Below are 16,241 nucleotides of genomic sequence, written 5' to 3' on the forward strand. Positions count from 1 at the left end.
TCCGCTGTGCTATAGAGGAAGTATAACGTGACGGCCGGCTTCCATTGACTACAATGGAAGCCGCCTGCGAGTATTCCCGTGGCAAATAGAACATGCCACGGCTTATTTCGCTCTGCGGAATTCCATGGTGGAATACCGCAGCCTGAGCATTGTACTATTAGGTTCAATAGAACCTAACAGTAGGGGTGTAATGCACGGATTTCCACCGTGTTACACGTGGCGGAAATCCGGGCGTGGGCACTAGGCCTAAAGGATTGCTTACACTAGATGTAATTGTAGCAAACCCTCAGCTGTGAGAAGTAATACAATACGTTCTCATCCTCTACATCATGTGTCAAACTCAAGGCCTGCGGGACGCATCTCTGAATACTGCAATATAAACCATTAACGAAGCGCTCAGACTCCTGTGTCAATGAGCCCTCATAAATGGCCCTGTGAAGGCAGCCACACTGCTGATGTGGCCCTCGGTGACAATAAGTGTGACGCCCCTGCTCCACGTGTAAATAACATTCTGTTCCCCGAAATAGTGACAAAACATAAATATAAAACCTGCGCATAACATGTTGTATAACATATATCATTTATTGTAGTTTCTGTTCGAGAGGCCGTACAGCCGCAACCTGGAGGCGGAAGCAGATAAAGTTGGACTAGAGCTCGCTGCAAAGGTATCATATGTACCATATAGTAGTTATATTCTTGTACATAGGGGGCAGTATTATAGTAGTTATATTCTTGTACATAGGGGGCAGTATTATAGTAGTTATATTCCTGTACATACGAGCAGTATTATAGTAGTTATATTCTTGTACATAGGGGGCAGTATTATAGTAGTTATATTCTTGTACATAGGGGGCAGTATTATAGTAGTTATATTCTTGTACATAGGGGCAGTATTATAGTAGTTATATTCTTGTACATAGGGGGCAGTATTATAGTAGTTATATTCTTGTACATAGGGGGCAGTATTATAGTAGTTATATTCTTGTACATAGGCGGCAGTATTATAGTAGTTATATTCTTGTACATAGGGGGCAGTATTATAGTAGTTATATTCTTGTACATAGGGGCAGTATTATAGTAGTTATATTCTTGTACATAGGGGGCAGTATTATAGTAGTTATATTCTTGTACATAGGGGGCAGTATTATAGTAGTTATATTCTTGTACATAGGGGGCAGTATTATAGTAGTTATATTCTTGTACATAGGGGGCAGTATTATAGTAGTTATATTCTTGTACATAGGGGCAGTATTATAGTAGTTATATCCTTGTACATAGGGGGCAGTAATATAGTAGTTATATTCTTGTACATAGAGGGCAGTGTTATAGTAGTTATATTCTTGTACCTAGAGGGCAGTATTATAGTAGTTATATTCTTGTACATAGGGGGCAGTATTATAGTAGTTATATTCTTGTACATAGAGGGCAGTATTATAGTAGTTATATTCTTGTACATAGGAGCAGTATTATAGTAGTTATATTCTTGTACATAGGGGGCAGTATTAGGGCTTAGTCAGACGGGCGTTTTTTGCCGCGATTTGCGCATGCGCATGCGTCCGGCGATTTTTAAAAACCATTGCTTCGCAATGGTATCGGACACATGAGCGCTTTTTATGCGCTCGTCCGAAAAATTATAGAACAAAAAATCGCAGATCGCACCTATCTGCGATCTGCGATTCCTGTTCGCTTCTGTATATGCGCTCAATGGGGCCGGCGGCAGCAGCGCCGACCCCATTGAGAACATATAGAAGACAAATCATTCTTCTCTGTCACAGCTGTAACAGCTGTGACAGAGAAGAACGATGTTTGCCCATTGAATTCAATGGAGCGGCAATACAGCCGCTCCATTGAAAGCAATGGGCTGCCGGCGTGCGCGGGGTTAATTGTCGGGAAGGGGTTAAATATATAAACCCTTCCCTGCAATTCATGCTAAAATGTGTTAAAATAAAAAAAAATTGTATACTCACCTTTCCGCTGTAGCCGGAGTCCAGCCGCGGCCGCTGTCAGTTCTCCTGAACTGCTTCTCGGCACTATTCAGCCGGCGGGGCTTTAAAATCCCCGCCTGCTGAATGATCTGCTCTGATTGGTCACAGCCTGACCAATCAGAGGCCGGTTTCACTCACACACCCATTCATGAATTCATGAATGGGTGAGTGACTGCTGCCTCTCAGCGCTGAGCCAATCAGGGGGCAAGTCTGACTCACATCCATTCATGAATTCATGAATGGGTGTGAGTGAGGCATGCCTCTGATTGGCTCAGCGCTGAGCCAATCAGGGGGCAGGTCTGACTCACACCCCCTTCACACCCACTGCAGGACGGCTGCCCGGAGCTGCAGGCAGAAGGTGAGAATGCAATTTTTTTTTATTTTAACACATTTTAGGATGGATTGCAGGTAAGGGCTTATATATTTAAGCCCTTACCGACAATTCATCCCGGGCTCGCCCGCAGCGCATTGCTTTCAATGGAGACGGCTGTATTGCCGTCTCCATTGAATGCAATGCGCTGGACAGCTCCGGCCCGTTTCTAATGAAACGCGGCTAGGAGCAGATTTTCGGGCGATTTGCGGGCGACTTGCGCGCACCGGTCACGCGATTTGCGGATGCGCATCCGTCATGCGATCCGCAAATCGCGGCAAAAAACGCCCGTCTGACTAAGGCCTTATAGTAGTTATATTCTTGTACATAGGGGGCAGTATTATAGTAGTTATATTCTTGTACATAGGGGGCAGTATTAAAGTAGTTATATTCTTGTACATAGAGGGCAGTATTATAGTAGTTATATTCTTGTACATAGGAGGCAGTATTCTAGTAGTTATATTCTTGTACATAGGGGGCAGTATTATAGTAGTTATATTCTTGTACATAGGGGGCAGTATTATAGTAGTTATATTCTTGTACATAGGAGGCAGTATTCTAGTAGTTATATTCTTGTACATAGGGGGCAGTATTATAGTAGTTATATTCTTGTACATAGGGGGCAGTATTATAGTAGTTATATTCTTGTACATAGGAGCAGTATTATAGTAGTTATATTCTTGTACATAGGAGCAGTATTATAGTAGTTATATTCTTGTACATAGGAGCAGTATTATAGTAGTTATATTCTTGTACATAGGAGGCAGTATTATAGTAGTTATATTCTTGTACATAGGGGGCAGTATTAAAGTAGTTATATTCTTGTACATAGAGGGCAGTATTATAGTAGTTATATTCTTGTACATAGGAGGCAGTATTCTAGTAGTTATATTCTTGTACATAGGGGGCAGTATTATAGTAGTTATATTCTTGTACATAGGGGGCAGTATTATAGTAGTTATATTCTTGTACATAGGAGCAGTATTATAGTAGTTATATTCTTGTACATAGGAGCAGTATTATAGTAGTTATATTCTTGTACATAGGAGGCAGTATTATAGTAGTTATATTCTTGTACATAGGGGGCAGTATTAAAGTAGTTATATTATTGTACATAGGGGCAGTATTATAGTAGTTATATTCTTGTACATAGGAGGCAGTATTCTAGTAGTTATATTCTTGTACATAGGGGGCAGTAATATAGTAGTTATATTCTTGTACATAAAGGGCAGTATTATAGTAGTTATATTCTTGTATATAGGGGGCAGTATTATAGTGGTTATATTCTTGTACATAGGGGGCTATATTATAGTAGTTATATTCTTGTACATAGGGGGCAGTATTATAGTAGTTATATTCTTGTACATAAAGGGCAGTATTATAGTAGTTATATTCTTGTATATAGGGGGCAGTATTATAGTGGTTATATTCTTGTACATAGGAGGCAGTATTATAGTAGTTATATTCTTGAACATATGAGGCAGTATTATAGTAGTTATATTCTTGTACATAGTGGGCAGTATTATAGTAGTTATATTCTTGTACATAGGAGCAGTATTATAGTAGTTATATTCTTGTACATAGGGGGCAGTATTATAGTGGTTATATTCTTGTACATAGGAGGCAGTATTATAGTAGTTATATTCTTGAACATATGAGGCAGTATTATAGTAGTTATATTCTTGTACATAGTGGGCAGTATTATAGTAGTTATATTCTTGTACATAGGAGCAGTATTATAGTAGTTATATTCTTGTACATAGGAGGCAGTATTATAGTAGTTATATTCTTGTACATAGGGGGCAGTATTATAGTAGTTATATTCTTGTACATAGGGGGCAGTATTATAGTAGTTATATTCTTGTACATAGGGGCAGTATTATAGTAGTTATATTCTTGTACATAGGAGCAGTATTATAGTAGTTATATTCTTGTACATAGGAGGCAGTATTATAGTAGTTATATTCTTGTACATAGGGGGCAGTATTATAGTAGTTATATTCTTGTACATAGGGGGCAGTATTATAGTAGTTATATTCTTGTACATAGGAGGCAGTATTATAGTAGTTATATTCTTGTACATAGGGGGCAGTATTAGGGTGACTACCCACTAGCGTTTTTTTTACTGCGAAATTCGCAGCTTTTTTTTTTTTTCTGCAGGGGTCTTTGGGCTATGGGACATGTAAAGATAAAATCGCGATCGCGCAAAATCGCGATATCGCGGTAAATCGTGATTTTAACATTACAATTCCCATAGACCCCTGCAAAAAAAAAAAAAGCTGCGAATTTCGCAGTGAAAAAAAACGCTTGTGGGTAGTCACCCTTATAGTAGTTTTATTCTTGTACATAGGGGGCAGGATTATGGTAGTTATATTCTTGTACATAGGAGCAGTATTATAGTAGTTATATTCTTGTACATAGGGGCAGTATTATAGTAGTGATATTCTTCTACATAAGAGGCAGTATTATATTAGTTATATTCTTGTATATAAGTGGCAGTATTATAGTAGTTATATTCTTGTACATAGGGGGTAGTATTATAGTAGCTATATTCTTGTACATAGGGGGCAGTATTATAGTAGTTATATTCTTGTGTATAGGGAGCAGTATTATAGTAGTTATATTCTTGTACATAGGGGGCATTATTATAGTAGTTATATTCTTTTACTTAGGGAGCTGTATTATAGTAGTTATATTCTTGTACATAGGGGCAGTATTATAGTAGTTATATTCTTGTACATAGGGGGCACTATTCTAGTAGATATATTCTTGTACATAGGAGCAGTATTATAGTAGTTATATTCTTGTACATAGGGGGCAGTATTATAGTAGTTATATTCTTGTACATAGGAGGCAGTATTATAGTAGTTATATTTTTGTACATAGGGGGCAGTATTATAGTAGTTATATTCTTGTACATAGGGGGTAGTATTATAGTAGTTATATTCTTGTACACAGAGGGCAGTATTATAGTAGTTATATTCTTGTATATAGGGAGCAGTATTAAAGTAGTTATATTCTTGTACATAGGGGGCAGTATTATAGTAGTTATATTCTTGTACATAGGGAGCTGTATTATAGTAGTTATATTCTTGTACATAGGGGGCAGTATTATATTAGTTATATTCTTGTATATAGGGGGCAGTATTATAGTAGTTATATTCTTGTACATAGGGGGCAGTATTCTAGTAGATATATTCTTGTACATAGGGGGCAGTATTACCGTAGTTATATTTTTGTACATAGGAGGCAGTATTATAGTAGTTATATTTTTGTACATAGGAGGCAGTATTATAGTAGTTATATTTTTGTACATAGGAGGCAGTATTATAGTAGTTATATTTTTGGACATAGGAGGCAGTATTATAGTAGTTATATTTTTGTACATAGGAGGCAGTATTATAGTAGATATATTCTTGTACATAGGGGCAGTATTATAGTAGTTTTATTTTTGTACATAGGGGCAGTATTATAGTAGTTTTATTCTTGTACATGGGGAGCAGTGTTATAATACTGCCCCCTATATACAAGAATATAACTACTATAACACTGCCCCCTATGTACAAGTATATAACTATTATAATACTGCCCCCTATATACAAGAATATAACTACTATAATAGTTATATACTTGTACATAGGGGGCAGTATTATAGTAGTTATATTTTTGTATATAGGAGGCAGTATTATAGTAGATATATTCTTGTACATAGGGGGCAGTATTATAGTAGTTATATTCTTGTACATAGGGGGCAGTATTATAGTATTTTATTTTTGTACATAGGGGCAGTATTATAGTAGTTTTATTCTTGTACATAGGGAGCAGTATTATAGTAGTTATATTCTTGTACATAGGGGCAGTATTATAGTAGTTTTATTCTTGTACATAGGAGCAGTATTATAGTAGTTATATTCTTGTACATAGGGGGCAGTATTATAGTAGTTATATTCTTGTACATAGGGGTAGTATTATAGTAGTTATATTCTTGTACATAGGGGGCAGTATTATAGTAGTTATATTCTTGTACATAGGGGTAGTATTATAGTAGTTATATTCTTGTACACAGGGAGCAGTATTATAGTAGTTATATTCTTGTACATCGGGGGCAGTATTATAGTAGTAATATTCTTGTACATAGGGAGCAGTATTATAGTAGTTATATTCTTGTACATAGGAGGCAGTATTATAGTAGTTATATTCTTGTACATAGGGGGCAGTATTATAGTAGTCATATTCTTGTACATAGTGGACAGTATTATAGTAGTTATATTCTTGTACATAGGGGACAGTATTATAGTAGTTATATTCTTGTACATAGGAGGCAGTATTATAGTAGTTATATTCTTGTACATAGGGGGCAGTATTATAGTAGTTATATACTTGTACATAGGGGGCAGTATTATAGTAGTTATATACTTGTACATAGGGGGCAGTATTATAATAGTTATATACTTGTACATAGGGGGCAGTATTATAGTAGTTATTTTCTTATACATAGGGGGCAGTATTATAGTAGTTATATTCTTGTACATAGGGTGGCAGTATTATAGCAATATGTATGTTCTTGTGATGGCATTCGCACAGCTGTGTCGTGTTGTCGTTAGACGGGACATATGACAGGAAGGCCGGCAGCTTCACACAGCTCGTTGCAGTGAATTACACGCCAGCACAGAATGACGGGCAGAGCCCGCTTGATAATTTGTTAGCTCGACAGCTCGTCTGACTGGGATGATGATGTACAAACTGCTGCGGAGTAACCTCCTTTGTCTGGATGCTTGTACACATGCAAATATCTCCTCTGCTTTGAATAACAGATTTCATTCCCACGAGCTTCCTCCCTGTGTTATCATCTCATGCACTGCATGCTTGGAAGTCGGCCTCGGAAATGTCAAGTCGCGAGGTGGCTGTGTACAGGATTCACATTGATGGCGACGCTTTGATGTAATCGCTGCCACTAGATACTATTCTCTCAAAGACAAGCAGCGAGCAGTCACACTTTAGCAGAATTTTTAGTATCTGCATATTTCGGAATTTCTTCATTTGGCGCCATCTACTGGCCATTGTGTAAATAATACCTATGAAAGAGGTTTTAGATCTAATGGAACGCATCAATCAGCAGCAGAAATCTTTCTACTGTCCTGATAGTTTGTTACAGTCCGGCATCCATGCAGAGGACCAGATGACTGGCGGGGATCCCAAGCAGCAGATTCCCCACTGACCACCTATAGATGATGTATCCTGAGGATAGGTCAACAGTAGTAATAGCCCAGAATACTCCTGTAATGTCAGCCGTTTCAATACCTTAAGTTTATTCTGTTTTTCGTTGCATTTGGTGTTGTGTCAGTCTGCACTGTAGTTCTGGCATTCAATTCATGATCCAGGAAGCATCAGATAATAAGTCTATAGGTTCCAGCTATTTAAGAGATACAGAAGGTTAGAATGAATGTAAAGAGTTGAACAGAATAAGCTAAACCTAGGGGGCGCATTCTGGGTTCCGGGAAGAGTAGACTGGAGAGGACAGGGGGCCTCCCCCCTTGCCGTAACTCTCCTGGGGGCTTGGAACCGAATAGCCAAAAACAGGAAGATAATGAACAAACCGGGACCACTAACACCCCTAACCGGAAATCCCCAAATCCCCGCCACCCTAACAGTAACCGAACTATCAATCCTACCAGACGCACCCAAGCCACGAACTAGAGAGGTCTGGGGACCGGACGGTATGCGCCCGCTGGGCGATTTAATCGGGGCACACAGATGAAAACCAGGTTCCTGGATGCAATACTTCCAGGTGAGGGACTACCTGGGATCGTTTGGGAACCCTGGGTCACTGAGCTCGGAGCTCACCCCATTCGAAGAGCTCTGTGTCGGTCCTGACTCACCCCCACACGCGATATCTCTGCTGTACGGGTTGTTGGTTGACGCGAGAATGGGCGAGACGCGACCACCATGGGAGGCGAGATGGGAGGAGGCACTGAATATACGGTTCTCCTGAGAGCTCTGGAGCAAGACATATCAGCTAACCCACAAGATGTCCATCTCTACCAAAGCACAGGAGCTCAACTATAAAATCGTCACACAATGGTCTAGAACCCCGGACAGGCTCCACAGAATTTTCCCAGAAGTCTCAAACACATGCTGGAGATGCTGTTCCGAAGTAGGAGACATGTTACACATCTAGTGGGCCTGTCCGTTAATTGCGCCCCTTTGGGGAGACATCGCCAGGGTCTACGAGAAGGTTTGCAGATCCCCTATGGCCCTGACCCCCGAGATCGCCCTCCTTTCCATGCTTCCCGGCCCTGTGACTAGGACCAAAAAAAGCCTTTTAGGCCACTTCATCATGGCCATGCGCCACATCATCTCCCAACACTGGAGACGGGGAGGGGTGATCCCGAGGATCGCATGGGTGGAGGTGGTCGACCATATTAAATACAGCGAAACTGTGCAAAACCAATCCGCAGCTGCGTCTCGAGATGCCTGGGTGGCCTGGGTAGATTTTAAAGGCTCCCCATCACTCCTTAAGTGGCTTGCTGACGGCTCTTTATAGACAGAGATGTAAACCTGTCTGCGGGGCGCTGGGCTCTCCTCCTAACTCGCCCGACTAATCCACCTAACTCCCCTCATCCCAGCATTAACATACGCTTAGCGAAACCAGGAGACAGCCAAACCCTCTCCCTTCTCCCTCCTTTCCCCCTCTTTCCCAGTCATCCTCTCTCCTCAACCCCCCCTCCCCCCTTCTTTCTTCTCTTTCTCTTGGGATCTTCCACCAAAAAACACTACAGTCAGAATCTCCCCAGCCTGAAATGGCTGATAGCAGGGAGCAATACTTTTAACCTTTTTCTGCAGTCAGCCCAGATCACCAGGATGATTACTTTCAGCCTGAACTCGTCTCTATAGAGTTCACTGCACAGATGTTTTTGGCTTTTGGCTTTCCTTGCACATCCCCACCATTACTCAAACAGATGGTAATAATGTTCCTCTTTGTACCCCAGGCGAATAAAGAGATCTATATGTGAACAGCGCCGTGGATAAAGATTCAAAGAAACAAAGGTTGCTCCGCGCTCAACAGGTAAGGGTAAAATTGTTGACGTGATCCAACTTGGATTTAGGTTAAACAACCATCACTTATTTAGAAAAATGCTTGGCGTTTCGGCGCATTAAAACACCTTTTTCAAGCATAAACATAGAACTTCAAATAACAGGTATTGATAATAAAAGGTGTGACCTCACTACGGGTTGTCACGATGGACGCCAGGGTAATTAGCATGGGGCGTAATCCGAAAGGGGGTTTGTCCATTGACGAAACTACGCCTGTCATGTGGTAGCCGGGTGCGTAAAGCACGTTACCATTCAGGGGAAGCTGGAGCACAAACGTGCGGTCGACTAGCGGCGCTGCTACCTTACATTCATAAAGTTCTAAATAAGATTCATAGTACGAACACTCATTCATGAATGGGGGGGAAGAACAACCAAGGAACATGTGTTTAAAATATGTCAAACAAAATACAGATATTGAGTTAATAAGTTAAAAATAATAATAAATACATATATATATATAGTAATATGATTAGAGCGAACTCCATATACACATATAGCATAAATTATATTAGATACAGAATATCTATACATTCATACATTTGTTGGAATACATTCTGGTTGTTTATCCTATATCCAATTCAGATCACTTCAACAATTTCACCCTCACCTGTTAAGCGGGTCAACCTTTTTTTCTTTGAATCTTTGACCCCAGGCAGTAATAATACCACCTTTGTGCCCCTATTCAGTAATAGTACCTCCATTGTCCCCCACTTGCACTTTCATTGTGCTTCCATTCCATCGTAGTGACCCCTATTGCGCCCCAGTTGTGCCTTCTTTCAGTAATAGTATCTCCATTATGTCCACATTTAATAATTGTACCCCCATTGTGCCTAAGTTCAATAGTAAAACCCCCACTGTGGCCCAATTATGCCTTTGTTCAACCGTAGTACCACCATTATGCCACCTTTCAGTAATAGTACCCCCATTATGTCCTAATTGTTCTTCTGCTCAGTACCACTGCCTCAATTGTGCCTCCATTCAGTAATTGTACCCCATTGTGTCCCAGTTGTGCCTCCATTAAATAGTAATACCTCTTTGCATCCTCTTCAGTTATAGTGCCCCCTTTCGGCCAACTAATTAAAAGCAAAAACTAACTCTCCTAACCCCGTTCCCACCACGAGCGGCCGACACCTCTCCCTGCTGACTGCAGCCACGTGCAGCCAGCGCTATATGCAGTGATGTCATCACGGCGGCTGATCCGTCTGGGAGCCAAGCTGCTCAGGTAAGTAGTAAGGCAGGAAGGCAGAGGACTCTCTCCACCAGTTAGATATGAACCGCACCCAAGTCCTGAGGAATAGAAGTCCAAGTAAAAGCAGGCAGGTCCCCTTCCCCTTTGGACTTGATCGCACCTCCTGCAACCATCATCGTTCCACCCCTGTAGAACATGGTTGACAACAAAGAGTAAGGCTGCTATTACACAGCAGCGTTTCCTCCCTGCAAAACGGTGGTGGAGAAACGCTGATAGCAGCCGGCACCTGGGCGCCTCCTAGTCACTGAACTCTGCTATCAGCATAGATCTGCCTGTGTTTTGCATGGAAGAAGCTCTGTAATAGCAGCCTAAATGGCGGCAGTGAATTGAGGATTGACTTGAGGTGCCTGTCTCTTTAAAGTTTAGACACTTGTAATTCTGTTCTGCTCTAATTGGAAGATCCTTGAATTTCTGGCTCTGCAGCTTGTGAGATTTGGTGGTGGTGGTTAATTAAGATGCGTCTCTGGATGTTCGGCTCCTCCACCTTGTAGGATCGGGGCTGGCAAATCTAATAGACACTTATTAGAGGGATGGAAACAACAGAGACGCCGCGGACACCGGAGCTTCCTAATTCCTCCGTCACGGCGGGAAGCAAAAGCCGTCTAATGAAGTGAACGTCTACGAGGCGAAGTGGGGAGCGCCGTCCTCCTCATCGCTGTCCTGAGCCAGTTATATACGTACGGTATACACTGAGTGACCCCTTTATTAGAGACCCGGCCCGCTCACAATTGGTGCTTCCCTGTATGGAAATTCTCCCCGTGACCCCAGAGTGCCGCATGAAATAACATGACAAGTTCTCCATGGATCAGTTTCAGTGTGAATCCACATTAGATGGGAAAATCCAGAGATCTGAGCGACTTCCAACGAGGCCGGTCATCGGTGCTAGACTAGTCGGGGCCCGGATATCGCCGTCAACCTTGTAGAGTTTTCTTGTATAGCGGCGTGGAGAGTATACTGAGAATGGCGTGAATCAGGAAAAACATCCAATGAAAGGGGATACTGTGGATGGAAACAACTGGTCACCGAAAGGGGTCAGAGGAGGATGTCAGGAATCATTCTGATGAAGAGGCTCTGCAATCAAGAGCAGCTGAGCAGTACGGATGGGCTATAACAGCGGATCTCCAGTTCCACCGCCATTGTGTCTTAGAGAAACAGAAAAGTGAGACTCCAGGGGGCAGAAGAGTCCAAAAATTGTATCCCTTAACAGTGAAAAACATCTCCTGGTGAGATGGTCCAGATTTCTGTTGCCCCGCACTGATGGGATGTCAGATTTGGCGCAAGCAGCATGAATCAATGACCCCTAAGGTTATGTTCACACAGTGGATTTTTGCTGCTCGATTTTGCTACAGTCTCCTATAGGAGCTTCTATTGCCGCGATGGACGAAAATTGCAACGCCCGTGTGAAAGAGGCCTAAAAGTGTAACTATCGGCAAACTTTCCAGAAGCTGCAGAGATGATAAAAATGATTCTATGATGATTGTTTGCAGAGATATCCCAGGGGGTCTTTACTGTTCAGGAATGGAATGCCAGAATTACAGTAAAGACCGACATTTACCGTATAAAGACAAGGAGAAAGATGGGGGTCGACTTCTGCATAATAACAGCTGACTTGACTATTTAGACGGCTGTCCGATTGCGAGATGGACAGAACTCGCAGGGAAAGAACCTGTTGTCCTCAATGGGTTAATACGCACAAGTGCTTTTTCTGTTGCATTTTCTGCAATTCTGCTGCAAGAATCGCCCGTGAAAACAGCCGCATCGCCCCCTCGTGCCGCACGAGTTATATGCGAGCCTTCCACATCGGAGCCACATGTGACTTTTTTTTTCTCGCACAATAAAAACGTTCATAATTGGGACGAAAACTGCGTGCTTTTAACCTAAAAAACATATCGTCGCTCGCAGTGAGATCACCGGCAGAGCGGTCCGTCGTTTCACTACTCTTCATCACACTTGCCGGTATAAATACAACCCAAGGACGGCTTTACATAAGCATTTGCGTAAATACACTTGGCGCAGCATTTTTGCGCATAAACGAGGTTTGGAGAGGGCTGTCATCGGGGTTTGCGCGAGTCTTCACGTACTACTGTAATCTACGCGCACGCAGGGCGAGTGGCCCGAACTTTACGTGGACTTGAATGACTACTAGAGCCCAGTAAAGGTGAGCTGTTTTCTGCTCCGTGTTTGGCGCGGCTCGCACTCTCCCCCTTGCTTGATTCGCACACCTACCATACACTTTTATGGGATATGCAGAAATATAAAGCAGCCCCTGCACGAAATGCGCACGCAATATCTGCTTATAAGAACGAACCCTTTGGAATCGGGATCAAAATACGCTTTCGCCCGCTGTATTTTTTTCGTGTACGCAGACGCACCGCCTGTTTGTGCATGGAAAAAAAAAAACGGACTAAATCGCATTGATTTTTTCCGTATATGCGCAGCGAATACTCAGGCTTTCCGCGCATGTCGCGCATTTACGCATCCCTATTGATGGGCTTTTGACGGTACACTGAAGCGCACCGTGAAAAAATACGCTCATGTGAAGGAACCCAGTGAAATCCCCCTGAAAATGTGCGCACGTAATATGCCGTGTAAATACGCTGGTGAGAACGAGCACTGAGGCAGAAATGTGCTGTCAGCAGTTGTCACCTCCCTTCCCCCGCCCTAGTTTACTTTAGTCAGCAGGGGGCGACAGTGAGCGCTGGAGAAATGTCCCTTCTTGGTAAAGAGGATATGAAAGCTGTGCTTCACTCTGAGACTGTTGGTTGTAATCCAGTCCATGCACGCTGCGGACCGCAAATTACGGCGCCATTTTTAAAATTGACATAGTTCATGCTATGTTTTAAGGAGAGGGGCCGCCGGGTCTTCCAGAATTCACGCCGAAATCTCCTCGCTCTCATAGCTGCAGTTCATTTTCGTTAAAAGCGACGTTCACACACGCCGTATTCTGTTGCAGTTTTCAACGCCAACTAAAAAGCGTATAATAAAATCGCATGCGATTTTAAAAAATACTTTTTTTTTTCAACCACATGCGGTTTTTAACCATACGTGCGGTACTCACTGAATGTACGCAGAGGCATGACACTTTTTATATATTAGGTGCATTTTGCGCCTGCGGCAATCATATGAGGCCGGCGTTTCAGATTTCCCCCCTCTCGCTCGGCATCAGTAGAGCGAGCTGAATTTTCTCCGCCAGTTAAACAGTTAACGCCATTTTTCCTGTACGAGACAACAGTGGCGGTCGGCCGGGTCGCTTGGAACGAACTCCGTACTATAGAAATCCCCGAGGAGCGAGACCGTCATCTGCTCGTCTCTAGAATGGCGCTGGCTGTCACCGGATGCTCTCAGTTCGCGGGTTCAAGCTGCTTAGCAACTCTCGGCTCACGTTTACCTGCGCCGTCTGAACGCCGCCGCCGCACAGCTCTCCAGAAAATGACCTACTTCTCTCCATCACTCCAGAAATCAATTTTAAAAGTCACGTCTTTATCCCACTTCGTAGGCAGGATTTGTGCGTCGGTAATTAACTAACTTTTTTTTTTTTTTCCGACTTTGGCTTTTATCCTTTTTTCGGCAGAATTTCAGGTTTTTGCGCTTTTTTGTTTGTTCGTTGGATTCACAGAAGAAAAAGCGTGAAGTTTAATTGAATGTGTTGCTACATTCCTGCTCGTTCATGTCAGTCTTTACTGTCCTCCTGATATTGTGTTCATGAAGTCAGATGGTCGGGGCGAACATCATTCTCGATTTTTACATACCTGATAGTGGAAAATCGAAAAATGGCAGCATGTTTGATTTTCATGCAAGAACAGGACATGAAATGTGCGGATGGAGCGTCTGTGTACTGAGCGGTGCGAGTTTTGCGCGACTCGCTCTCAGCCGTGTAAATACGGCCGCAGTGAAGCATGTGCTTCCCGTGTGAGAGCAATGCCGGGGGCTGCTGGGAATGGCCCTTTAAATCTTGCAGTTGCTCTTCTAATGGACTGATGGCGCGTTCTGTCATCCGCACGTCGTCCGGCGAGGCTTATTCATCACTCCGGAGTGCCTTCGCTTCTCTTCTTAAGGATTACGTGACGATGTATCACGGTTATGTGCGCCTGTCGCAGTAAATCACGGCCGCCGTCCGACCGCCTCTTCCTGGAACCGCTGTCATTTCTCCTTCGGCACGCTGGATTCTAACAAGGACACGGAAGGGTCCCGTTGTGACGACTGCTGTCAGTCCGCTCGCTGCCGGGAGGACGGGGGTTTTCACTGACATTTTGGTGCTTCTTAAAAACGTATAAAAATTCGCCGCGCAATAGATTGTCGGATGCAGAAATACGTCCCCCGCTCACAAAGAAAAATGTCAATTATTGGGACCTCGATGGGAGTAAGAACACAACGAGAAGGCGGGACGGCAGTCGTACCTGCCGGTGCTACAAGCACCAGGAACTTGGGCCTTGCTCATGGTCAGCGACCATCCGCCCGGCTCGCGTATTGCGGAGTCGGATAATTCTGGGGTTTCCCTTACTCATTACATCATAAGGACAGGAATGATGGAATATTCCTCCACAGCGCCACCTATTGGAAGTCCTGTGGATTGCGAGTCTGCACCACCGTGCAGCAGGAGCCGGCTGTGACCGATAGCCATGATAGCCAGCCTCCCACTGCAACAGCGGGGATCAATGAGAACATTGAGCCCCGCTCTTAACCCTTTGCACGCCACGATCAATGTACATCGCAGTATGTAGAGGACTCACAGATGGAGCGTGCTTCCTGTGTGCAGTCATCGGCACTTTGCAGAATGCATTATCATAGTGATCAAAGCTTTTATGGTTCAAGTCCCGAGCAAAGACATAAAAAAAAATGTAAAAAAAAAAAAAGGCGCAGAAAAGATTTTTTTTTTTTTTTTACATGTTTGTATAAAAAATAAATAAATAAAAAATAAACACATTTTGGTATTCTCGTATCCGTAAGGACCTGTACAATATATTGTACATATTATTTATCCAGCGCGGCAAAAGCTGTAAAAAATTTAAAAACCGGAGGCAAAATCTTTTTGTTCATTTTGCCTCCCCCCAAAACATGCAATATAAGGAATGAAAAAAGCCTTACGAACCCAAAAATGGTACCGGTAAAAAGTACAGCTTGCCACGCAAAAAACAAGCCCTCACAGAGCTCCGTTAATGGGAAACAAAAAAAGATTTCTGGGACTTTGAATGCAATGATGGAAAAGGGTCTTTATTATGCAAAAGTGGTTAAACTTAAAAAAAAAAGTAATGCACGATTAACAGTGGGGGAAAAAATGGCAGAATTTGTGTTTTCTCCTTCCTTACAATACATTATATGGATCTAAAAAATGGTACCAAGGACAACTACAGCTCGTCACACAAAAAACAAACCCTCATACGGCCGTGACAGCGGAAAACAAAATATTGCTAAAATACGTCCGTTCCTAACCACGGACACGCTAAAGACGCTCGTGGTTGCCCTCATCCACTCCCGGCTTGACTACTGCAATTCTCTACTCATTGGCCTCCCCAGCACTAGACTCGCTCCGCTCCAATCCATA

The 16,241-nt window shown here is 42.8% G+C and overlaps 1 protein-coding gene across 1 annotated transcript in view; it reads left to right on the top strand.

Annotated features, from left to right (window-relative positions):
- Positions 1-16,241, top strand: part of OMA1 (OMA1 zinc metallopeptidase) — a 66,011-nt gene that overhangs the window by 30,428 nt on the left and 19,342 nt on the right. The window contains exon 7 of the mRNA XM_066597763.1: positions 591-665. Within this exon, the coding sequence (XP_066453860.1) occupies positions 591-665 (75 nt within the window). The remainder of the gene's footprint in view (positions 1-590; positions 666-16,241) is intronic.

Source organism: Eleutherodactylus coqui, chromosome 3, assembly GCF_035609145.1.
Source record: "Eleutherodactylus coqui strain aEleCoq1 chromosome 3, aEleCoq1.hap1, whole genome shotgun sequence".
Lineage (NCBI taxonomy): Eukaryota > Metazoa > Chordata > Amphibia > Anura > Eleutherodactylidae > Eleutherodactylus > Eleutherodactylus coqui.